Here is a 24,775-nt window from a genome sequence, read left to right as displayed (position 1 = left end):
CATGTCGTTCAACTCAATGACATACAAACAGCCTGTTTGTGCTGAAACGAGGCAATGGAATGGTTTACCAAAAATCATACAGTTTATAGAAATATTTCAGCTCTTGAAGTAGGGTTCTGTGGAACGGGTATGAGAAAGAAATATCTTACCTGTTGTAGTTAGCCTTTTGAGCACCCTCAGTTTGGAGAAATAGAGTTTTTTAATAAACAGGACTGACGAGGTAAAGGCTAGTCCAACTAGGACCAAAACCAAAGTGGATTGCTGCCATCTTAAAACAACTGCCTCATTAGCTTATTATTACCATCAGAACTAAACTCCAAACTGAAGTTGCTTAAAGAGCTGTCTACAACAGGTAAGACATTAATTGTTCATAACCTTTCTAAAGAACCTCTTTATAAAAGATTTGAACCATCACTCTGATTCCTATTGCCGAACATACATACATAGAATTAGTTTAGAATTAGGGCAGTTTAGAAGACACAATGCCAGGTGTTTTCTTCTTAAATGCACACAAAGTTGTTTACTTTTAGGATATATTGCAAAGAATCCAACTACATTCAAAGGTTAAATAAAAATCTCTATGGATCAAAATGAAGAATTTTAGTGACAAAATGTTTAAGTTTAAACTGCTTTATGAACTGTCACTGTGCTTAAATCCAACCGTGGTTTGTAGTGCTCAATAACTGCAATCACAATAATTATTTTGCTTGTTTTGTTCTAATCAAATGCTGGTGCCGACTGTCAAGTCATCAGATGAATGTTTCAGCTGTCAAAGCCAAAAAAACAAAAACGTACTGCTGACACTTGTCATGCCAGCAGAGGCCAACGTGCAGTTTTTAATTAAAGCTGCCATCACATCACTCCAAAAGTTCTTTATTTTTCATTATCACTGTATTGTTTTACATTCAGCAATAGAAAAGCTGACAAAATTCAAAAGTCTCAAAATAAACTAATAAATTTTGTAATAGAACAAACCATAATACAAATATTAAAAACGTCATGCAGCCCTTCTTGTCAAACATGGATCTGAACCACTACATTAAGTCGCAAGATTCCTTCCATTATTCTGATGTCAAGGCTCTTGTAGTTGGTAATGGTGGCCTTTTAGATAACAGGTGTCATGTATGAAGGCCTATTAGAGCTGCTTTACTATTGTTCCACATGGGAATGACTCAGGGTTGGAGGAGGGTCTGGATGTACCAGACCGAGATAAAAGCCGCCGGGTGAGGGTACGGGTGCATGCTAATCATAATGGTTTCTTTGACATGTAGTCTTTTACAAGAGGTCGGGAGGTTATGGGAGAAAAAGAGGAGAAAAGGCAAAAGCTGAAAGCTTGAAAATAAGTCTCACATTTCAGGAAGCATATCTGCAACAGAACACAATCAGGCACAGATTTAAAACCTTTTTTTTTATAAAAAGAAAAGAAAAAAAAACCTAGGAATGAACGAAATCTCAAGGCCTCGTGTATTTGTTATTGCCCTTAATGAACTTTGTAAAAAAATGTCAATTAAAATTATTTTCTAGCAGATAACAGCTTTTAAGTGCAGCAGGAAAAAAAAGACAATTTTTTTGTAACATAATAAACCAGAGTTGAAACACTCAGGCTTAAACAGCTTATTGAAGGTCAGCTGTTGCACCTCGCAGGACAGCAGCACAAAAGTGAAGCAGCAGAGTAAAAAATGCTGAAAACCTTCATAGTCGTTTTTTAATGCAGACATCATATATTCATTTGGAAGACAGCAGTCTGGACAAATTGGAATAACAAACACACGTTCCGTGTAATAAAAACAAAAAAAGACACCCATCGGCTCACCTCGAGTGAGTCATCATTCATCTCCATAATTTCAATCCAAATGTAAGAACCTGATCATATTTACAACGATTATCCTGAGCATGTCTGCCTCCATGCATGTGCACAACTTCGTTCGTTCTGTATTCTGCACACATGTTCAATCAGCACCGGGGCTTTGTGGATTCTAATCTCACACTTTGTGATCTGGAGATATTCGCGAGGCGGCGGGTTGTGCACTGGAATGTGAGTAAAGTGTTTGCCTGAATGTGACGGGAGCTGCAGCGGCAAATTTACATTTTTCTATTAATGGGGGAAAACAAAAAAAGGGACGTGACCATGCAGAATACCATTAAGGAAGCTCAGTCTCTACTGTAGTTAGCATTACTGCTCAAAGGAGGCTCTTCTTCTTTTCTGAATACAAATTGTGAAGCAGAATTCAGAATCTTTGTGTTTTTATACTTTGCTCTTCTAGCTTGAGGAAAAGGGTTTTCATACAAAAGAAGTCATTAACTGAAATTTTTACTTATTGTTTAAACTGATCAGAGATAATGATGGCAACAAAAACGTTTTTTAAAGAATAATAAGACAGAAAACACAAGCTCAAAGAAGCTTCTGTCATCGTGTTGCATAAGAAGTGTAGAAGAAGAAGGATGACTGAGTTGGCTAGTCCCAAAAGTTTCATCCACAGCTGTTTAGATTTTCATTTAGGTCACATTAGCTTTGTGATTGTAGTTTACTGTGTTCTTCTTGTACGTACGCATAAAACAGAAACCCAAAGTTCTTTAGTCCACCCTCCAGTACTTCTTAATCCATGTCCACATCGAGGTTGAGCTCGGTGCTCAGGTTAAGGTAGAAGAAGGCGTAAACACAGAGCACAAAGAGCAGAATGGCTGCGACGACCAGGAAGGCATCCTGAAAAATAATAACAAAAAGAAGATGGGAGGTTAAGCTGATACAGTGTCCCTTTACAGATTACAATGTGTCTGGTCTTAGTTTGTCTTCCCACTTCTCTTAACATGTTTGAAACAATCTATTTCGAAACATATAAAATTTTGTCTTAATGACAGAACAGATTAATTTGTTTAAACAAATCAATTTTTTGCAAGGTCAATCACCAAATATTAAATATTAGTGGCCGTTTGTTTTGGAGAAGGCGGATCTAGTCAGTCCCATCCGGCTCAATCCTCACAGTTTGTAGGATCTTAGTTTAGAATGTAGAGCTGGAAGTTATTCTCTCTGTAAATACGGCCAAGAGTTTCCCAGAGCTTCACATGTATAAACATTCACACTCCGAACAGAGAGGATCAGAATATAACACACACAGAGAAGGTGTAACACTAATTGAGCTCGCAACTTTTGGTGTTTTAAATTGCAGAAAGTGACAGCTGAAATGTTTTATTTAGCGCCTCCGTCTCCAAACAAGACCCAAAGAGAGATAAGTGCTCAGAGATTTTTACCCTTGACTGCACTTTTAATAGGTAGCTTTGACTGCTTCCAACAAAAAATGTATTATATTTCAAGCAGGTTATCCATATTATATTAAATATTGACATAACAATAAGGCACTATTAGTTCTCTCTACAGTAAGAAGGAAGAATAGGGAGGAAAAATTGCAAACATGTTTGAAATTTGTATTCTGATTGTGCCTGATCACAGCAAATGATCTGTTTATATGCACATAATTTATTCATACTCATTTATACTCATTTTCCACATGATTGCCGACAAACTAAATTTTGTGTCAGACTTTCAGTCAACATTTACTTCAGTTTGTGATAAGTATTTTTATGCGCGCTTCTCTGCAAATTTTAAACTTCAGTGCAAGAACTTGAGATTTTTTTCTTTTTTTAAGCAACTCTGACAGCTTCTCAGATTAATCTCAAATTACAGTATATTTGGGCAGTTAACAAGAATATATTTTCGTCTTTATTTCAGTGTTGTTGAGCTTGCTTGACCTTCATTAAACAGCTTGAAAACCAGTTATGCTAAATATATTTGCATGTTAATCATTTCTACAGTCAAACAATTCTTTTGCTATAAATTTGCTTCTTTTTAATCAAATCCAAATATCACCTCTAACCTCATGTTTTGAAATTTTTATTTTCCAATCATCATTTCAAAAGCCGTCTCTAGTGGGGGGTTTTTCCACCCCCTCCAGCAGAAAACAGAAGCTGAGGGCCGATGGAGGGCCAAAACAGCAAAACAGATGTGTTTTCAAATGGAGCCATGTTTGTGGGGAAACTGCTTTCGGACTCTTTAAAGTAAAACAAGCCAACTCGGTGGGAGTTCTGTTTCTGATGCATCCATCTGCGCATTAATGACACGAACACTCAGCTGCTTCCAGGGATTCTCTGCAGGAAACCATCATATGTTGAAAAGAACGTTAAAAAAAAGGTGGCAGCGATGATAAATACAGAATACATCTTTTATAAATAGCAGAAAGGCTGTAGATAATAATTCCATTACAGCAAAAAAAAAATGCTTACAGATGTTCTTTCTACAAAAAAAAAAAAAAAATAGCATTATGTATTTAAGGTTTGTAAAATTTGGACTAATATAGGAAGTAGAAAATGGCAGTCTAATTATATTAATACCTTAAAATAAAGATTTCTGTCTCGATATCTATTAAATAAAAGGGTTTCATGTTTATCAGAAATAAGCAGTAATGAGAACAACTGATCCGAGCCAAAATCACCCTGAAGTGTCATGACAGAAATACAGAACTACAAAACAGAGTGTAAAACAAAAACTTCTTGTTTTCACACCATAATCATCTTGCAATTACAAGAAAACAAAAACATTTGTATAATAAAACCTAATTAAATCAAAATGATTTACCTGCAGGCAGGGATGTTCCTGACTTTTGTATTAATGAACAGATACCCAGAAAAAGGGAATAACTCTTTAGATTCTGATGTTAATGTTAGTGATTTATGCAGAACTCTTAATTCAGCCCTTTTTGAGTTTCCAGGTGGATTCTAAAGGAAGTATCAGTCTGACTGAGGTGCACATAAATTACAAACTAATCTGTCACCATAAAAACCAGACCTCAAATCACATAATAGCTTCTCACAAACTCCACAGACGGATTCATTAAACTCAGCTATAGTTTGGCTAAAGACGAGTTTAAGTTTCCCACAGAAGATTTTAAGATGGGAGCTGATACTGCTGCTCTGAGACCTTCAACAGGTGGTGGAACTAACGACTCCCGTTGCTCGTTCAGAGTTTGAGGGCAGGTTCGACCGTGCTTTCACGATTCCCGGCCGAGCTTTTCTAAGTGACCTGGGTTCGGTCAGGGCGACCAGCTAACACGGTTCTTCAAACTCGTTGTAGAGTTTACACGCCACGTGTTTTTTATTCGCTCTGTGCTTTCTGGTAAGTTCATAAAATCTAAATTGTGTCCAGATGTTTGCTTTAAAAACACACCATGTGTTTTTGCACTGTCGCTGCAGATTTCTGCCTTCCTCCACCATATCGGCCAACATGTCACAGTAACGTTAGCATAACATTCCACCCACGATTCAGCAAAACAAGAGCCATGTGAAACTATTTATTATTCTTCCACTTTACAGAAGCTGAACTTATCAAGTGGTAACTGTAAACTTACTGGATCAATGTAACTTAAAAAAGTCAACAATTAACAAAAGACTAGATTTCTTTGTGGGTTACAAACTCTCAGTTATGGTCTATTTCTGCATTCAGTTCATCTTAAAATGAACAAACTTCTATGCCTCTAGCTGACAGTATGCGTGGGAAGCATTTTTAAATTGTCTGTAAATTTTCACTTTGCAAAATAACTTGGCTTTTTAACATATTGTGATATTATTGTTTAATATTGTGATGAACCTGCAATAAATCCAAATTTTCCTGACTCCTCACTTTTTCTTCTGTCATCATCATCATCTAAACCAGGTGTGGCTTTCAAAGCCAGTGAAAAGTCTGCTGGATTGACTAGAGCATGAATGCACTAGAAATATAATGACTCATCATTTATTGCAGTCCTTTGTGATATTGATATTGTGCTCACTGATATTGTGGTAATAAAATTTGCTAATTATTCTGCAGCCCTAACTTTTAGCCTCAGTGTAGCCAAATGTGTTCCTCAGGGATCCGTCCTGGAGCCACTCTTGATTATTTTATATACCAACAATCTTGATTGAAAAGTTTTAAATTGTAATTTTTATTTTTATGCTGCGATACCGTGATATACCATGTTGCATCCACACCTTATAGGATCTCTTTAGAAGCTTCAACTATTTTTTTTTAATCAATGTTGAGCTCATTTTATGCAATTCCAACTAATTTTTGAATAATAAAACCAACACGTGTGCTGTTCTTAAACTCTAAATCATAATCGTTGTTTCTTTCATTTGTTGCAACTCTTTTAGGGGCAGAGATTGACTCAAATACAGCTTGTATCTGATGGATTAAAAAAGATGTCATTTTTATCCATGCCCTCACATTGTGTTTATATGCTCTTCATAAAATCTACCATGGAGCTTTAAGATTCATAACAAAACTTTAAAACTCATAATCATTGTTGTACTTTGTATTCTCATATTGGATGGCTTGCTTTGTCTTCAGTAGATTAAAACACTGACATATTCTCATTTGCAAAAGCTATTCTTGGCCAACATATGACTGTACGGACTGTACCAAGAACTCGTTCGGAGTTTGGGAAGATGGCATTTAAATATGCTGTCCCCCGCCCCCATCCTTCCACTCCTTTACTCTTAGAATCAGTTCTAAAACCACCTGAATCTGAATGGGCTTCCATCACCTCCTGAATTAAACATCAAAAACTGTAGATATGCCAACATCTGGACTGATCAGCACTATTACTGTCTAAAATGACTGCTGCAATGGCTTATTAAGTATAGAGTTTAAACCCTTTATAATTTTATTTTTTGTCTGTTTCATATGGTGTGTAACATTTTTGTATGTTTTAATTTAGTTCTGATTTGAGTTGCTGTTTGTCTTGGCAAGGACTCACTGGAAAAATCAGATTTTAAATCTCATGAGTTGAAATGTCCTCACTCAGTAAAAGGTCTAAACAAAGAAAATAAATAGAACCAACACCTTTCTGTATCAAATTTTAGGGGCCAGGCTTTGAATGACCAAAGAACTAAACTCCACCTGAACTTCTCTCATTTCACACTAAAACTTTCTTCAACAAAAAAATGGCCTATTTTATAAAAGATTTTCTATTGGTTAATTGTCAAACAAATTGAGGCTTTCCAACAAAGTGGTATTCAAGTTGAAAATGGGAATTTGGAGCACTTGTTCATAATGTGGTGCTCACACGATTACAATCTTCATCAGCTGGAGTTTCATTAGGGGCACTCAGAGTATTGAACAATGCCAGTAATTCTTTATCAAGAGAACTCATTAGCTGCAAACTTTCTAATCAACACTAGAGAGCTTGGAGGGCTTTAAGAGAGTGCAGAGTACAGTCTGATTGAAGGTTATTCAAAAAGAAATATTTGGTTTGAACATAGGAATACAATCCAGAAAAAGTTACAGTCATAAGGTGACTCAAATCGCTCCAGATATTTAGAATTTAATCATCCAGCTACTCCAGCTATACACACACAAAATTAGTAGATAAGGAGGGGATACATGAGTCAAGATGAAACAGACAACACAGGAAATTTATAAATAAATAATTTAAAAATGACATTTTGACTTAATCATAGGTTCAATAATGTTGAAGTGAAACAAGCACACAACAGGCAGAATATAAAATTCAACCCCTCGGCAAAACTGCAAAGAGGAAAACGAGTGAAAATGAAAGAGGGAAAGAAAAAAAACATCCAAGAGATAAGGATTAGCACAAATGAGGGGTGGTGGGGGGCTAATAATAATAATAATTCCTCTCCGACTCAGACGATGGGGGTTGGGGGTGACAATTAAAAGGCGTCAGCATCCACACAGCTATCTGTGTACATGTTGTAGCGTCTAGTCATCAGCAGCATTGGTCTTCATTAGCCTCGGCCCACATTTATCTCCACCCAGCAGCCTCCAAACAGCTTAGAGTCCCGGCTTAATTGGAAAACTTTTAAATTTCATGCACTCTAGTTTCATATATTAACCGCCAGGCTTCCGCCGCTTGATTTACTTTTCTATTTCGCCTGGGCCTCGGAGAAAAGAGAACCCGTTATCAAATCACAGAGGCTTGATTGTTTTCCGCTTGTTTTCTTGTGTTTTCTGGCAGCTTTGAAAATATAACAAAGAGAGGTTTTTCGCAGTTTTGTCGACGGCATCGCAAGGAAAATGTTTTGCTCCAGACAAAGGAGGAGAATTTCCCTGAATCTGATGAAACAAAAGGAGGTGCAACGCTGCAGTTCAGGTTCCCTTCCCCCCCACTTCTTTACGAGAACAGCTGGTTACAGTAACTTGTCTATGAAAACAAGCTGGAGGGGTTTTGCTGCAAACACTCGAGTTGCAGAAAGCACCTGCACTTGATTGAGATCATTGTTTTCGAGGAGAGTAGCCCACTGTGTTGACTCTCGCCTTATCTCGCAAACACATTCATGTGCTTGCGCGCGCACAAATACACACACCCTCAGACACGAGCGCGCAGCCTCTCTTGCCCACATTTTGATGGAGACCTCTGGATGGGGGCCCAAGCACATCATCATCTTCATCATGTTGCTCTCGGCAGCTGCAACAAACTCGGCATGCTGGGAGCCCGGTCCCCGTCGCCCTGGCAACGAGCCACATCTCAGCAGATGTCCCCTCATCTGGTCTGATTTTCATTCTCCTCCTGGGTTTGTTTGCGAGTGTGTGTGTGGGCATGTGTACATCAATCTGTATGCACCTATGTGTTTGTGGTTGAATGTGGACACACAGAAGCTGCAAGAGACTGTCGCTGCATCTGGGCTGCAGTCATGATGCCCATCTAATCTTTACAACACTCGAGTTTTCTTTCAGTGACTTTTCTTACCTGTAGAAGTTTTTTTTTTGTTCTTTTCCTGCCTGGTGAGAGATACTTAATCTTTTTTTTTTTTAAATAACATTACTGAATTCTGTAGAAAGTTATGAATAAAATATAAATTAAATAGCACTCTCACAACTGTTACATATATAACAGTCTGATTAAAATGATGAAATCTGTGAGCAATGCATTTTATTAATTGTTCACATTAGTACGTATAAACATAGCAAGATAGTTGATAAAAATTAAATATATCCATCATACTTTCCATCTTATTTTGCTCCATTCTTGCCCCCCCCCCCTCTCCTTTTTTTGGCATGATGGCATTTAAAGTTCAATATTTAGCTGCATTTCAAAAGGCATCTGTTGGCAGCATCAACATTACAAGCATGTTTTGGAAATGGAGTGCACTCAAATGAAGAAGGAGATCTCAAAATCCTGGAAGAGTTGAATTTTCAAAAAAAGAAAAAATAAATAAATAAATAAAAAGGTGGCAGATAAACTAGTGAGCAGATGCTGCGGCTTAACTTTTATCCAGGTTTTTAGCAAAGTATCCCTCATGGTTTACAGTGGTGGTTTTTTTTTGTTTGTTTTATTTTTTTTAAATAAAGACCTTATTAACACTGAATCTGAATGATACATATAAATTAATCCTAATATTTGAAATTGGCAAAACAATTTTGTAGAGTTGAACTGAATTGCGTTTTTTTTTATTGTGTTTATTATTTTACATTTGAAAAAGTATTTTGTCAGTGATTTTAAGAAAAGCAGGAAGGTATCAAAGAACATGTTAGGTTCAAGGAAATTCACTTTTCTTTATGTGCAGTGATACAACAAGCTCAGTGAATAATTGTTTTAAATTACCGTGATTATAATACTGACTAAACTAATTGTCATTATGAGTTTTTCCTAATTTGCACACCCCTAACCTGAATACTATAAAAAACAAGGAACCACATTGAACTGAATTCTGACACGGAGCTGCGTCCACGGTAAGCTCCTTGGTGACAGAACCCTCGCAGCATCTCACAGCTCAACTCTTCCTCCTGTTTACTCCTTCTGTCTTTAACAAATAAAGACAAAAAATAAAGAAATAAAGTCCCACATTCACAAATGACAGATGGAACATACCCAGAGTCATCATCTGTACACTCCATCCTCTGCCAAATCTATGAGCAATCCACCCAACCACCCCCCCGCCACACACACACCCTAACTTTCCAGGCTCGGCAGCTAAATAAGACTGAGGGAAAACCGAGCAGAAGTGAACAGAAGGCTAGTGTGCCAATTAGACCAGGCAGGAGGCTTGTTTCCTGTGCTGCAAGAGAAAGTGCTGGAGCTGCTTTGAAGGTTCTGCTCCTTCTCCAGGCGATCTGAGAAGAGACTGCAGACAGTACTTCCTGCCAGTTTCTTCCTCTCTGCTGTCATGACCTAATACTACCCACAGTTTGACAGAGCTGCAGACTTTTATTTGAGCAACAAGATCTTACTTCTGTAAAAGACACCGGGACTCTGTATGGATTAGCAACTGGAGCATCACTATCTATACGATTTTTCTTCCTTTTTTTTTTTTTTTGGTGAATTTTTATAACTGATAATTGTGGAGAACAGAAGTTCCCCACGCTGTTGCTTTTTCTTTCATAGTGTCTCCTGCCTTTTCTCTGCCAACTTATCCAGACTGTCCTGTTACTAGGACCGCCCCGAGACAGCCTGCCCTGGCAGCTGCCAGATTCTCTGTGCCTGCATGTCTGCTGGCCGTTCTGAGACGCCATCTGCATTTCAACCAGGGATGACGCAAGGAGAAGAGAGGAGAGGAGCTTTACGCGTACGGCAACACACACCTACATCCGAACTTGACTTGTGAAAACCAAAGGGAAAACGAGGCTGTCAGCCAAAAGTTTAAAAGCACAGAGATGCTTTCTAAAATCATCACAGAGTTGTGTTAAGGGGGGGGGGGGGATGTACTTTTTCAACTTTATATCATGCTAAAAAAGGACTTGATGGGAAAGCAACCATGACCAAATATCCATTACATTTGGGCTGAATTTCAATCAAACTCTAGGCCAAGAGGTCCAAGTCAGTTTAATATCCTCATCCCAGAGGTATTTTAATCCGCCCCTGTGAAAATTCCCCTCGTCTTGGGCATGAAAAACATAAATTATTCATGACCAGTATCAATATTTCAAGATATGGACTAATCTAATTGGATTAAAGACGTGTTTAATGAGGCCTTGCGTGTCTAAGAGATGCATATTTTAAAACCTGACCATTTCACCCGGTGTTTAATCATCGCTGCGATTTGCTCATTTTCTGCGCACTTTGTGGCCGCTGAGGCTTAATGAGAGGAGGGAAGCCTTTGGGGCGTTTATGTACTGTAAGCAGAACAACTTTTTATTGACTTGAAAGAAAACAAATATGCAAAAACACACACACACACACACAAAAAGAATAACACTGAACTCATGCTAATTATACTTTCTTGTAAATTACCTTTACTAAAAAACAAATAACCACAGAGGACCTGATTGTATCTGCAATTTCAAACAGGATTTTAAAACGTATGGGAGCAGACGCACATTGTTTCACTGGCAAAAGCTTAATTTGGAGAAACCTTTTCTTTGTTTAGTTAGAAAGCTAAAAGCATTAACAGCTGTTTGCTGCTGGAATGATAAACGTAAAGTCATCCATCTTTGCCTGCAGAACAGCTTCTAATCAGCGCAGTGTGACAAAACAACACCGTAGAAACACCCTCACCTCTCTTTTATTTCAAACTAAGTGCAATTCATGGCTTTTGTGCTTCTTCTCTTCTTTCCTATATTATAGTTTCACTCTCTCCCCCTATCTTTCATCGTTTCCATCTCTTCTTTACAATTAAAACAAAGTCACGCATTCTTTTCTGCAGACACAATGCACTACTGTATTTTTCTTCCCGTGCAGGACATCATAATTTCTTCCACAGCTTTCAATGCTTCCGAGGGTCTGGGGCCACCTCACGTAATTATAGGTAAATCTGCTGTAAATCATTTCAGTCCCCAAAGACCTACAGTTAGTTCCCAAAGTAGCCCTGCTAAGTGTCTGGGATATTAAAAATGAGAGTAAGAGATCCTCTGAAACATGCAGTTAGACTGACAAATGGAGAAACAAGAAAAAAAAGGGTTGGCAGACAGACAAGCGGAATCCCAGATGGGCCAAGTCGGACAGACTGAAGCAGTCCTGAGTGCAGACTTCTCACCCTCAATCCAGAGGAATTCTTCTTCGCTTCAGCTTTCAGTCGCGTTGCCTTCAGGACGGACTTTGTCTTTTTGTAGTCCTGCTTACCTGTAATAATGAAATAAGTGTGAGAAAAACAACTGATGAACAAAAATCTAAGCAGTGAAAGTTCGGCTCATCTGAACACACAGATAGGACCGTTTCTGTTTTCTGACCACGGCTGGCTCCCCTACTGGATGATTTAGACTGATATTTATTGTCATGGTTTTCTCTATCTGTATGAATACAATCATAGTTTTCTTTAAGCCTTCCCACCATAAAAAACTGGTGGTGAGAATGTCTTACCTTATACGGTTGGGTAAATAATAAATGCACAAAATATACTTCATTTTAAACTTAGGCAAATTCAATGGAAAACCTACCCTTTTCATTAAATAAATATGAATCAATAATAGTCTTTACTCAAGACTTTAGTCAATTTAAGAGTGAAAGTTTAGTCAGTTTTTCATGTGTCAGTCTTCTAAATAAAGCACCTGCTGTCTCTAGCTTTTTAATATAGTTTATTTGAGAGGTGCTTTCATTTAAAAAAAAAAAAAAAGTAAAAGCACATTTGTGCCAAAAAGGCTAACTGTTTTCTTTTTATTTTTATTTGATACAAATGCAAAGCCACAGTGGCAGTGACGTGCTTAGCGTCGCTGGTAAACAAACCGAGTCAATGGAGGAATAAGAAGTGTAACACTATAATTTCTGAATTTCTACAATCACATTTGGCCATAAGTCACAGTCTGTGAAATGCAATAAATCTTTTCTGGCCTGAGCTGCACACAGCTCACCTGTGCAGCTTACTCGACTTCCCATGGGATCAATTCTCCAGAGTGATACTTGTGGGCAAACTTGCCACCTGGCAAAGCGAGCGCGAGCGTGCTTAACATGAGGCAGAGCCGGCTGTCTGGCTCTAATTAGAAACAACACACTGCAGGGAAAGGAACTTTGCTAACAATAGGGTGAAAGGTAACAGCTTGCTGAGCAGTGTGAGTGTGTTTGTGAAAGAGAGGTTGTTCGGGTTCTTCAACCTTTGTGACATTTCTATTCCTAAAAGACAGACAAATTGAAAAGACTTGAAGAGTTTATTGCAAAACTTAAATTCAGGGTTTAATATTGATATGTATATATTGATATGCAGATCACAAACTTTATTCCACTCCCATCTTCTCGCCTCTCAGACCTTCTTTACCTTGTTGTACATGTTCAGATCTCTCTTCACTTTTGGTTTCAATCCCACTGTGAAACATTTCAAACGGAGGCCGACATTAAGACATTTTCGTCTCACTGTAGTCAGAGACCTGGGCCTTTTAGCAAAATATGACATCAGGGCTACTCATAATTGGTTGCAACTAAAAGGATTTTCAAAAGATTTTAAAAGCATAAAAAGTCTTAACATCTTTCAAATACGATATTAAGTTAGATCACACAAGTCATACACATCAAGGTGTAATATAAACTTGCACACAAACTCCAAAAAAACAAACATATTGTGCAAATTCTCTAAAACCGTTAAAACCATTTTCCTATTACAGGGTACATTTTAGTGTGATACAACTTGATAGCTTCAGGATTTCTATTGTAGGTAGTTTTATGTAACAAATAGCAAATAATGCTTTTCTTTCTTCATTAATTGAAGTTCCAAGCTAGTCAATGTGGCATGATCCAGTTAGATGGAACCAATGCAGACCGGTCGTGGGTCAGAGAGAGCCATCAAAAACACTGAAGTTAAGTTTTATTGCACTCTGATCACAGCTCAAAGATGATCATACTTTACTGTGCCAAAGGGGCTTTTGTAAACTCATTCAGTGGTATGATAATTGCACTGCATTTGTAAACCACTTAGAATGTGTGCTAAATCAGTGCAATGCAAGCTAATGAACCCCCACTCAGGTAAGTTGTGTATTTGTGTCTCTGTAGCTACACAAAAGCTGTGATGGTAAACAGCTTTTAACACCATGTTGTACGGCTACTGTCTTATGTGGAAAATGAAGCCAGGAAAAATTGCGTCGAGTAGAATAAAGCGGTAGAGTGTATCAGTGCCATAAGTAATAAGACATACAATACACACGTCTGCAGTTTTTCACCTGAGCCACTTAAGGCTAATTTAAATTTGCAGAAAAGACAAAAGGAGAAAAAAACATAAAGGGGTCACATCTGGAATTAATGAGTGGAGGGAAAAAAAGAAAAAAGCTTTTCAGAATAGAGGTGCAAAGATAGATGTTTGTGTGTGATTCTGAGGAGCTATGTTCTGCCGTTTTATTTGTCTTTAAGAGAAAGTTTTACAGTAAAAAGGAAATTAAATACAAACCTTACAGTTAAGCAAGTGCTCAGACTTATGACACGCTTCCTTTTTGAAAAACCATCCACCTCCCTGTTTCCTTTTTTGAAACCTCAAATTTAGTTCCTATTTCCTCTCTCTTTCTCCCTCCATTCTCCAGCTCCTCCTTCACCTCCCACTGACTCTGTGAAGGGCTAATAGAAATGGGGAGCATGTTGCCAGGAGCAGACAGCTAGCTAGTGGGAATTCATTAGGGTGGGGTACTGGATGTTTCCTCCACTTGTCAGAAAGTGAAGGCAGGGAAATTTGACTGGAGTGCACCTTAGGTTGTTCACAGTTTTACACAATGTGGCGCAAAGATTATCGGACGGCAAATAATACATGACGCTAAATTAGTTATTTAAAAAACAGCAATAGATAAAAGATTTAAAAACAGAAACTCAGAAACACAGCGAGAAGTTAAAGAAATATATTAATATCCATATTTTACATGTTTCAAGTGTAAACACCTGATCATAAAAAAGCACATTCATCCACAGCTTTGGGAACTGTGAACACTCCATTAAATTCCATTTTTCTTAGTTGCAGATAAACTCAGTCGCTGAGTCGAAAAATATTTTGGAAAAAATGAAGTATTTGCAAGCGAAGTTACAAAAAATTTAATACTAAACTCCACCACAGTCTAGAATATTTGTAATCATCTGGTAAGAATCAATCCTCAACTGGGACTAAATAGGAATAATTACACAAAGTCTGTGGCTAGTTGAAGAATAAATACTAGAAAATTACATCAGGTTGCGTTAAGTATTGTTTTGTTATTGTGTTAAAATGCTAAACTCAAAGCAATGAGCGGACTTTCTTTTGTTATTTGGGTATGGAGACGGTACGTACACACACAGTTCTGATGAAATTGCATTCGGCTTATGAGCACTCCTATTTGTCATTGCTATTCCCCTGCTCCACCAGAGCAGCAGAAACTTTCTTCCACCAATTATCTACCTGTGTTGCACTACAAGTCGCTATCTCATCCAACCCTGCTGATTCCAAGCCGATTTTTCTGTTTCCACAGCGCCAACGTTCTGGCTCCAGGCCAGGAGTACTGGTGCTACAGGAGCACCAACGCTTTTCTTTCCAATAGGTGCTTGTGAACGCTACCCAATGTGTTGCATAAACCAGCTGCCACTGTAGCTACATCTATGAACAGTGTTTCAAAGCTTCTTTTCAAACACTGTCTAGAACCTGCCAACAATCAATAATCCTGCTTGAAACCGCGTGGATAAATACTGTTTTCAGTGGTATTTATTAATGCTGCATTCCATTTGTTTACGATGTTGAATTAATGATTATGACTTGGATCGGGTAATGATGACACATGCAACTAAAATGGGTTCCAGTTACAAGCTGGAAAAACAATTGGATCTGTTGTTTCAGAAAATAGGCTAACTAGCATTACAAGCTGTTAAAAATATAAATTTGTATGGATTCTATGCATTTGACCTCTGTAGCAACACGCTACCACAGATTTTCATACACAAGGGAACCAATTTGGATTCGGAGGTCAGATTTCTGACCTTTTGAGTTGGAAACCTGACTTCTGACTTCCAGCTGATTTTTTTTCCCACTTGGACCTTGGAAATTCCAACCCCTGAGTACAAATAGCACACATCATATTACCAGCACCTTTGAACCACACAGCTTAATACTGGACTACATTACAGAGCATTCAGAAACATCAACTGTTTACAACAAGGTTTGACTATATTAAACCTAAACTATATTAGTGTATCAACACATCGGGTTTGTTTGGAAAATGAGGGTAACACTGATATCTGTCAACAAAAAAAAGAAAAACAATTATTCTCGTTCTGCTGTTCTCTATGATAATTCTGAAAAGACTAAAGAGGAAAAAAATACATTGGAAGAGACATTAAAAGAGACATGAAATAGATTCTTAGAAGGTTTTTAAAGCTGCTGTAAACTGTCTCAAGCACCAGCCTAAAACAAGTACTTGTCTGAAACAGGGTAAGAGTGTACCTGCCATTGAATTCAAGGAGGCAGAAGTGGTTTTGTTCTCCAATCTACTTTGTGTTTTATGGATTTTCTTTTCCTTGGTTGTTTGCCATTGCATTTAAATGATGTCTGATGAGAGCATTGAGAAATTAATTTTTATCTTGATCCATTCCTGTGCTTAGCATAATGAGACAGGTAGGGGGTATTAGCTAAAATTAATCACCTATGATTGAGCACTCAAGGGAAAGATGAGGGGTTTGTGACTTGCATATCATATAAATTGGTCCCATTTAATTGAAAACAGAATAGAAGCAGACATCTAAGAATATCACAGTTTGAATGATAAGTAAATTAGATAACTATAGGACTACACAGAGTTGGACTGTTGGAGCACTTTGCATAAGATGGCTCGCTCATTTTCTGTGACTGGTTGAAGGTTTATCCAATTACAGCGAGAAAAATATTGGTCTGTGCCCACTGATAACACTCCCTGGATTTAAAAAAAACTGAATTGAAAGGTTTTTGACCAATTTGCATTTGTGCGTGTATCTAGCAATGCAAGGCTACTGCCTCTCTGTGATCAAACAAGCGTGACCCAAAGCCAGAATAGCTCAAAGAAAACAACTATCATTTCTGAAATGCTAACTTTCAACTGAAGTTGGGTAATGAATTTTCAAACAAGGCTTTTACACACAATTGTAAGAAAGGCAAAAACAAAAACAAACAGGTAGGTGGGTATGGGAAGACAAACTCTGACGTACTTGAGGGATTCTGTGTGTGAGTGTACATTTCTGTCTGTGGGGTTTTGTTGTCTAACACATGCACCGAATACAGAGTGACGGGGTGATGTGGACAGACAGCCCACAGTCCAGTACACTCTCAGAGCCCTGGGATAATTTGGGATACACACTGACAGCATGTCTGACAGACTCTCCCGCTTTGCTTTTGCCTTTGTGTCTTTCTGGGATGGCAGTCAAATAGTCAGGAACCACATGGTACGAATTGCTAGCATCTGCCAGGATGAAGAAAGGGCGGTGTAACTGGAGGAGTGATGCCAAACACATACAAGACATTTATTTGTGCAGGAGATGAGCAGTCAACATATTCAGTTTATGTGTTTCTTTAAGCAGAACTCCATAAAATAAGCATGCTATACAAACAAAAAGAAACACACAAAGTTATAGCCTTGCTCCCGGTAGGAGTAAAACATTTTACTTAGAAAAAGCTGATTTATTTAACAGCATGATATGAGACCTTCAAAAAGGTAAAACCTACCAGCTTCATTTTCTGGATTTGAAATTTCAGGCATCTATCTTTGTAGACAATTTCCTTCCTGTTTTTAACAGACAGCAGCAATTATTACTTGAACAGAGTGAACACTTCCATGAAAACTACAACCCAACCTCTCTTGAGGGCAGCCAATTATAACAGGCTTAATAACGGTATTTAAGAGGAAAGTGTCAACAGTGGCCTTTTGACGACCATCCGACATGACAAAAGCACTCCAACAGAGATGATGGTACAGCTCAACAACCACCCTGGACTTGCAGCTAAATGAATAAGCCACTTTTTTACTATTTCAAATTACTATATGCGGCCTGTGCTATCTTGAAGGATTACATTTTTTCTCCGCCGTCTCTGCCGCTCTCAGGTTTTCCACCATTGGTGTTAAACAGTGGTTTACTAAGATTGACTGATATTCAAGCTTTTAGAAAAGAAAAAAAAATGTGTGTTACATATTTTCAAATTGATGAGATGTGCAAGAAAAAGAAAGCAATAAATGAAGAAGAAAAAAAAAAAACGACTTTCTGCAGGGACTGTTAGAGCTGGTATTGTTACGTTATACCCGAGTCTCATTTGTTGAACCTGCCATAATCGCCAACGTTTAAGGGATATCGGCAGGCTAAATTGTCCTATTCTCCTGCCTCAATATGAAAAAAATATTGGAGCCTCGTGCAGTAAAAAGGAAAAGATTTCTCACCAGGCTGTCACATGTTTCAGAAGAAACAAATATTGCAGTCAAGCTAACAATGTCATTCTTTCCTTTTTCCAAGAGGAAATAATATAAAACATGAGCAGAGCTGAAGGACTATTTGAAAAATGCAGAAAAAAGCAGAAAATATCAGCTTGAGAAACATTCAAGCCACCGTGTACGGTTTTAATGCAGAAGTAAAAGCAGGAACTAAGAAACTAACCTGAGGATGTGATCCACCAGGGGCCAACAGGCCAATGTGAGGAAAGTCTGAGAATGATGCAATCAATGACACAATGACGTAACTGTAAGCTGTTTCCAGAAAACATGTGGCTTCTGTAAAAGTATAATCTAGCCCTTTATTGGTGCTTAAGAATATGAAATAAATATTCTAAAGAACTTGTCTATAACTGCTTGACAGGAAATGCCATTTTTGATTCTGCATCTTTAGAACTTGTTATGGAGTTTTAAAGAACTTTTGCAAGTTAGACAAAAGAATGTAAAACGAAAAAAGCATATATGTGTTTTGTTTTATTTATTGTTCTTTCTTGGGGCATGTTATGCATGCATAAAATATTTACATGTATACAACAGAAACATGCAATTTATATAGTTTCTTTCTAATAATCTGAGTATATATGAAATCTGAATTGTCTGTGCAAGTATCATTTTGACTCGACAGAATGAAACGTTTGAAATTATCAATAAATTATCAAAGTTCCAGCCCAATGTGCTCTCTGGTTTCTTTTTTGTCATCCACATTTTTAAAACTCTCCATCTTCATATTATTCTAACTCTGACTGATCTGATCCTGCAGTTTCGTATCATTTCGTATAATTTTTCAGAACTGTCAGAAAACTTGACTTATACGAATAAAAAAAAAAGTGCTGCTGCTTTATAAACATTACTACTTGTCAAACACTGAATAATCCACTGTTTCTCAGAGTTACAATGAGATGTCAAAATTCTCATTAATCTAAAATATCTTGTTATTTTTAAAGCAAGCACGTCAATTGTCTGCACTGTCATTTTCTCCTTCTCATTATTTACGCTTATAAATTCACGCCCCTGATGACGGCCGCTGATCAAAACCAACAGTGGGATCTTCACTGACAGTCTTTCAAATAACTGGGTTAAACAATGCCCTTGTATCAGGAACTGGACAGCTGTTGTTCCTAATAGGACAATTTAGTTGTATTTTATGTAAACAAGATGCAACTCCTGGGATCTGAAGTAAAATCTTTAAAAAGCCTAAAAGGCTTGTTTGTGTCACACAAAGCTGCTCACAATTATCCAGCTTTGCCTGCAGCAACCATTAGGTTTTGATTCACAACAGAAAGGAGGAACTAACAACAACAAAACAAGAGAAATGAAATCACAACAGGAATGCTTGCATTTGCTTTGGTTAGATCGTTGTGATGTAAAGGAAAACACAGGGGAGCTAAATACAACAGGATTAAAATGGCATTTAGTTTTAATATAACAGCAACAGACAACATATCAAAGAGGCAGTCTTTTAAGAATGGTACACACTGTCACGCATCAGAGCTTCTGTCTATTCATCTCTTTGGTTTAAATGCATCAAGCAACTCATTTTATTTCAGTAATATTAATGCAAAATGTAAAGGTTTCCAAAGCTCTGCAAAAGATGACACTTATTTCTCCAAAGCCAAAACTGACAACGGTCTTGCATGAAGCTGAATGTGATTTATTGTGTGTAATATTGGCTTGTTTCTATGATTAATGTGTTGTGGTCAAAATGCCCACATAAAGCTGTGAGTTATGGGTTTGGCTGAAATGGAGTTACACAACAAAAAGGAGAGAAGCCTCAACAGTTAAAAGAGCATCGTGAATCCATTTACAGAATTTACTGTTTTAATTATCAGTTAATAAAGTTAGTGTGCTTTTGATTCAGCTTTATATTGTGCAACACTCATGTTGCCACAAAAAGAAAAACTATAAATTCTTTCGATGACTTTCCAATCATTCATTATGGTATGAATCTGAAAAAAAAAAAGTTGTTGATGCACAACAAAACAATCCATCAACACTCAGCGTGACAGAAAACTCACCAATCTGCTTTCTGTATTGATCAACTGGTAATTTGGCCGCACTGGCATCCTTCCTGCCCATTCTCCGTTCACCGCCTGATAGGAAATGAAAAGGAAAAGAAAAACAGTTATCTGAGTAAAAGTTTTTCTTTTTTCTTTTTACACCTGCATGTCTGCGTTACACCTGAGCTTTTAGTTTCATCAAATCCAAATTAAGCTCCGTTCCTATCGCTGCGGTGAGAGATAACTTGTGAAATCTGCAGAAAAAGACTCAAGTAATTGCACAATCATATATAGAGAAGAATAGTCAGTTTTGATCAGCCAGATGGTTTATCTTTCACATACATCTGGTGCACATAATTAAATTAATTCTCACCACCTTCCATGTGTGTTACATTCGCAGTGTGAGCTTCCTATCAGTCTCATTTAGTATAATGTCGTTTCCCTTCACACCGTGAGCTCACTTTGATTACTCTGACAGCTCAAAGGTAAAATATGAAGAGAAGAAAAAGTTGTTTCCTGCTTGTGACTACATTTGTGTAAAGAATAAAGACCTCCAGCCCTGTTTTATAAAGATTTTACTGCTCTTCTGGTAAACTTTCCTTGACAAAGAGCTAAAACTGAGTGTTTGTTTCTTACATCCATTCAAGAAATTTATGTATCTGTGAGTTCTTTTTTCTAAAAACCTGACAGACTTTGGCACCACACATTAGGGGTGGTGATATCTAAAATATACTCAGTGAGATGAGTGTGAGATGTTTTAAATTGTTATTATTATATTGTGGCCATCAAGTATAACTTTTTACAGTAATGTTTAGGCTGTCAGCTTTAAATTCACTGGGAGTTTAGTTATTCTCACTCTCTTCTAATAGTAGCATCTCACTGTGTCTCACTGATATACACTCAAGCATATATTGCTAGTTTAAAATGAAAATAAAAGTTGGGGGGATTACTTGTCTTATCATATGTTTTGTTGAAATGCCTGGATTGTAGTCCAGCTGAAAGGTTTGATATCGAAATAAAGAAAAACCTTTGCACCCACTCATGTTTTGAGAATTAATCATCAAAACCTACCATGCCCTAATATTAACCAATTCCTTTTTTTTTGACAGAAAGAAAAATCTGTATGCAGGTGAGCACATGGGGGGAACAGCGAGGTGAATAGGAAAAAGCATCTATCTGTATCCAAGAGGAACAAGAGCAGTGGAAAGTCTGGAGGAGCAGCTGGGGAATAGAAGAGAGAGACCGAATTAGCATGTTCAAGGAGCGTGGCTGGCTGCTGGTGCTGACTGATACCTTCTCTAGGGAGACCGCTGCTGCCACCTGAATTTTACCTTACACTAAAAACATTGTTTCCAGCTCCATTTCAAACACCGTTAGTGCCAGCGGAGAAGGAGGACATATGCGCGGCTATTGTTCTCCACCAGTTGGGAACCAGAGTCAGCAAATTAAGGGAAGCGAGAGAATAAGAGAAAAAGAAACAGAGAAAATTGTTCAAATGTTTACAGTATGACACAGTAGGCTCGCCGAGCTCCGTTATATTGCATGGCAACATCACAATATTATGTCTAAATTGACTAAAAACAACAGGCTCCATCATCACATGCAGTCCACTTGTACTTTGAAATTTCCACAGATGCTATAATGTGCTTTGTGTTTGCATCAGGCAAAACGGTGCAGTGTGCTGAATGAAAGAATTACCTACAAGCAGTGCTGGGTGTTATGCTGCTGAATGCTAAATAAATCTTCATTTTTGCAGTGCAACCCTTGATGACAAATCCCTAAGCATACATTCATGTCAGAACCTTCAACGAATCTCAGCATACCTGGGTTTTAAACTAGGTGTAGCAGAAAAGTGTGAATCTTTTTGAGTAAGGCCTTTAGTTAGGAGTTGCTCATCAGAAAGCCAAGGCTCCATCTCAGCACTTACAAATGTGCCGTACAGATAACTTAGAGATGATTTCCCCTTTTAGTTGTTAGTGGCCAATTTTGCTTTTTACATTTTACTTGATCTTATCGCATGTGTTTCCTCATAGAAAACTATTGTTTTTAGGTTTCTATCAGAGCAAAAACTATACAAAAAAAGGCCATTTTGAGCTGTTTGTTGATCAGCTATTAAATTAATTTTAAATAGCCAAACACTGTCTGCTTTCATTGTAAAGCTACCCTTTTAAGTTGATCAAGTCTTAAACCACATTAAAAGAAAGTGAAGTCAAAAACAACAATTTGAGGGGAACAATACAACAATGTTGATGAAATTATTTCTGCACCTAAAAACACTGCCAACATGACTTCTAGCTTCCAAGTTCCGAAACACTGCAGCGCAGAATAAATCAGAATTATACACATTATTCAGAAACATGAACAAAACCATGTTTGTCTACATTAAGATCAATATCAGTTTGGTTTATTAAACATTAAGCTACACATATCTAAAAACAGCATCGCTAATGTGACCTACAGAGGTCATCTCCAAAGCTGAACAGTCAGCAATCTCTCTCACTGGACAGACTTTACACTGATTCAACATACAGTATATAAACAAAACTAAAATAAAACTGACAGATCCAAAAGGACAACAGCCGAACGTTAGGCAAAGCTACAGATCTCCCTGATGACCTATTGTTTTATTAGTAAAGCCCCTAAAGTTTCTTTATAAATCTGCCCTCATTTATGAATTTGATAGAACTAAATCAGTTAGACTTTCTGCCATCTGAAGCTGTACTTCCATGAATGCTTACTTTGCCTGAATGGATCACTGATGGGCTAAAAGCTCTCGCAAGACACAAGAATTTCCAAGAACTAAAGAGAAGAAAAAAACAAAGGAAGACACATCCTGTTTATATATATATATATATATATATATATATATATATATATATATATATATATATGTGTGTGTTGTGTTGTTTCAAAACCGTATAAAACTAATTTAAAACAAATAAAACATTGTATAAATGTAAGAATTTTGAATATAATATATATAATATAATATTTTTCATTATTAGTCTCATTGTATCAACAGGGGAAGCTGCTGAGCATTTGAAGACTCGAAAAATTAACCATATTTTAAACACAGTTGTCTGGAAAGCTTCATCTGGCCATCACTAGTAGCTGGCTACAGGCAGGTTTTGTTTTTCTTTTTTGTTTTTCATTCAACGAATATACTTACACTGTTCCTGTTTATCGAATAGAAACCGTGTACCTCAGCGGAGGGACTTCTGCATTCCGGATAACGTGGCTGCCGTATGAGCGCAAGAAGAACGGAGAAATTGTTTATTTTGATGCACTTTGAGCCAAATTGTTTCAGAATGCCAACACACCACTTCTTCCTCAAACAATTCCTGGTTTGGAAGACAGACAGCCGCTTCGTCCAATCAGCGACGGGGTTTGATAAAGCTGACCAATAGCATGAAGCCGAGTGGGACGAGCCGAAACGCTGGAAGAGGAGCACGTGATCCTTAACTCCTGCATTGCAACGCTGATCCAGGACCTGTAGTACAGACTGCAATATTAAAGTAGGATAAATTAGTTTTTTTAAATTGGCTTTGAAACCCATAACTAATGAGTTTATAGGATAATAAAGCCATGATGTAAATTATTGTAAGTTTTCATCAATGATCTCTCCAAAATAATCTGACAGCTAGTTTATTTTTTCACTTCACCAGTTCAGAATCAGTAGTTTACATGCAAACTGTCATTTTATACAAGTTAATAATAATAATTAAAGAGCTAGCATTACTTGAAGAAATGCATATCGCCCGCTGCTTTTCATGCCAAAGTTATAGAAAAAAATCATCTTATATTGAGGAAAGAAATAGGTGCACCCATTTTGGCCAAACCTTTAAAAATAGCGGGGTTTTTTTACAACCCCATGCAATATTGCACCCAGAGTATGGGTTTAAAATAACTCTCAGCTACTAACACCTCAAATTTTACCTCAATATCTTTAAAACTCCCTGAGCTGAAGTTATTTCTGTGTTGGCTAATGTCAATAAGCTGTGGTGGTCATCTTGAATTGGATTTGCTCCAAAAGTTAAACAATTATAAACGTACATGCAATTGTTGTTTTCTGAAGATTCACTAAAAATCTGTCCAGTTGTTCATGAGGTGTCTTTGCTAACAAACAAATACTTTGACAACAAATAGTTACTGGCTAAATTTTAAACAAAAATCTTGCCAAATCTGTTAGTGTTCAGAATATGTATTTAGGGATTAGTTTTAGCTTCAACCACACAATTTTAGACCAATATCTGTACAAATGACTGAGTTATAGTTATTTTCAGTTGTTTTAAGGTCAGCCATCTTGAATCATGTTGTCCAAAAGTTAACAAGTTGGAGATGTATATTCAATAATTACTTTCTGCAGGTTCATTAAAATTTGTCCAGTAGTTTGTGAGATATTTTGTTAACAGACAGAAGCACACACACACACACACACAGACACACACACACACTAACATGGTCAAAAACATAGATG

The 24,775-nt window shown here is 37.4% G+C and overlaps 1 protein-coding gene across 1 annotated transcript; it reads right to left on the bottom strand.

Moving 5' to 3' along the window:
* Positions 1-857: 857 nt before the first annotated feature.
* Positions 858-23,646, bottom strand: triqk (triple QxxK/R motif containing). The gene is made up of 4 exons (XM_017420682.3): positions 23,468-23,646; positions 20,317-20,391; positions 11,962-12,047; positions 858-2,704 (listed from the first exon to the last, which is right to left on the bottom strand). Exons 2-4 carry the CDS (start codon positions 20,375-20,377, stop codon positions 2,597-2,599), a joined length of 255 nt encoding a protein of 84 aa, XP_017276171.1. The 5' UTR covers positions 20,378-20,391; positions 23,468-23,646; the 3' UTR covers positions 858-2,596.
* Positions 23,647-24,775: the final 1,129 nt, after the last annotated feature.

Source organism: Kryptolebias marmoratus, linkage group LG5, assembly GCF_001649575.2.
Source record: "Kryptolebias marmoratus isolate JLee-2015 linkage group LG5, ASM164957v2, whole genome shotgun sequence".
Lineage (NCBI taxonomy): Eukaryota > Metazoa > Chordata > Actinopteri > Cyprinodontiformes > Rivulidae > Kryptolebias > Kryptolebias marmoratus.
The sequence above is the reverse complement of the archived record's forward strand: the minus strand, read 5'-3'. Positions and strand labels throughout refer to the sequence as shown.

What these genes read in the sequence shown, in the direction of transcription:
- triqk (XM_017420682.3), bottom strand. Translation starts at nt 20,377, where the DNA reads ATGGGCAGGAAGGATGCCAGTGCGGCCAAATTACCAGTTGATCAATAC. An exon ending in TCAATACAGAAAGCAGATTG is followed by an intron (nt 12,048 to 20,316) that starts GTGAGTTTTCTG and finishes TCATTATTACAG; the next exon opens with GTAAGCAGGACTACAAAAAG. An exon ending in AGAATTCCTCTGGATTGAGG is followed by an intron (nt 2,705 to 11,961) that starts GTGAGAAGTCTG and finishes ATTATTTTTCAG; the next exon opens with GATGCCTTCCTGGTCGTCGC.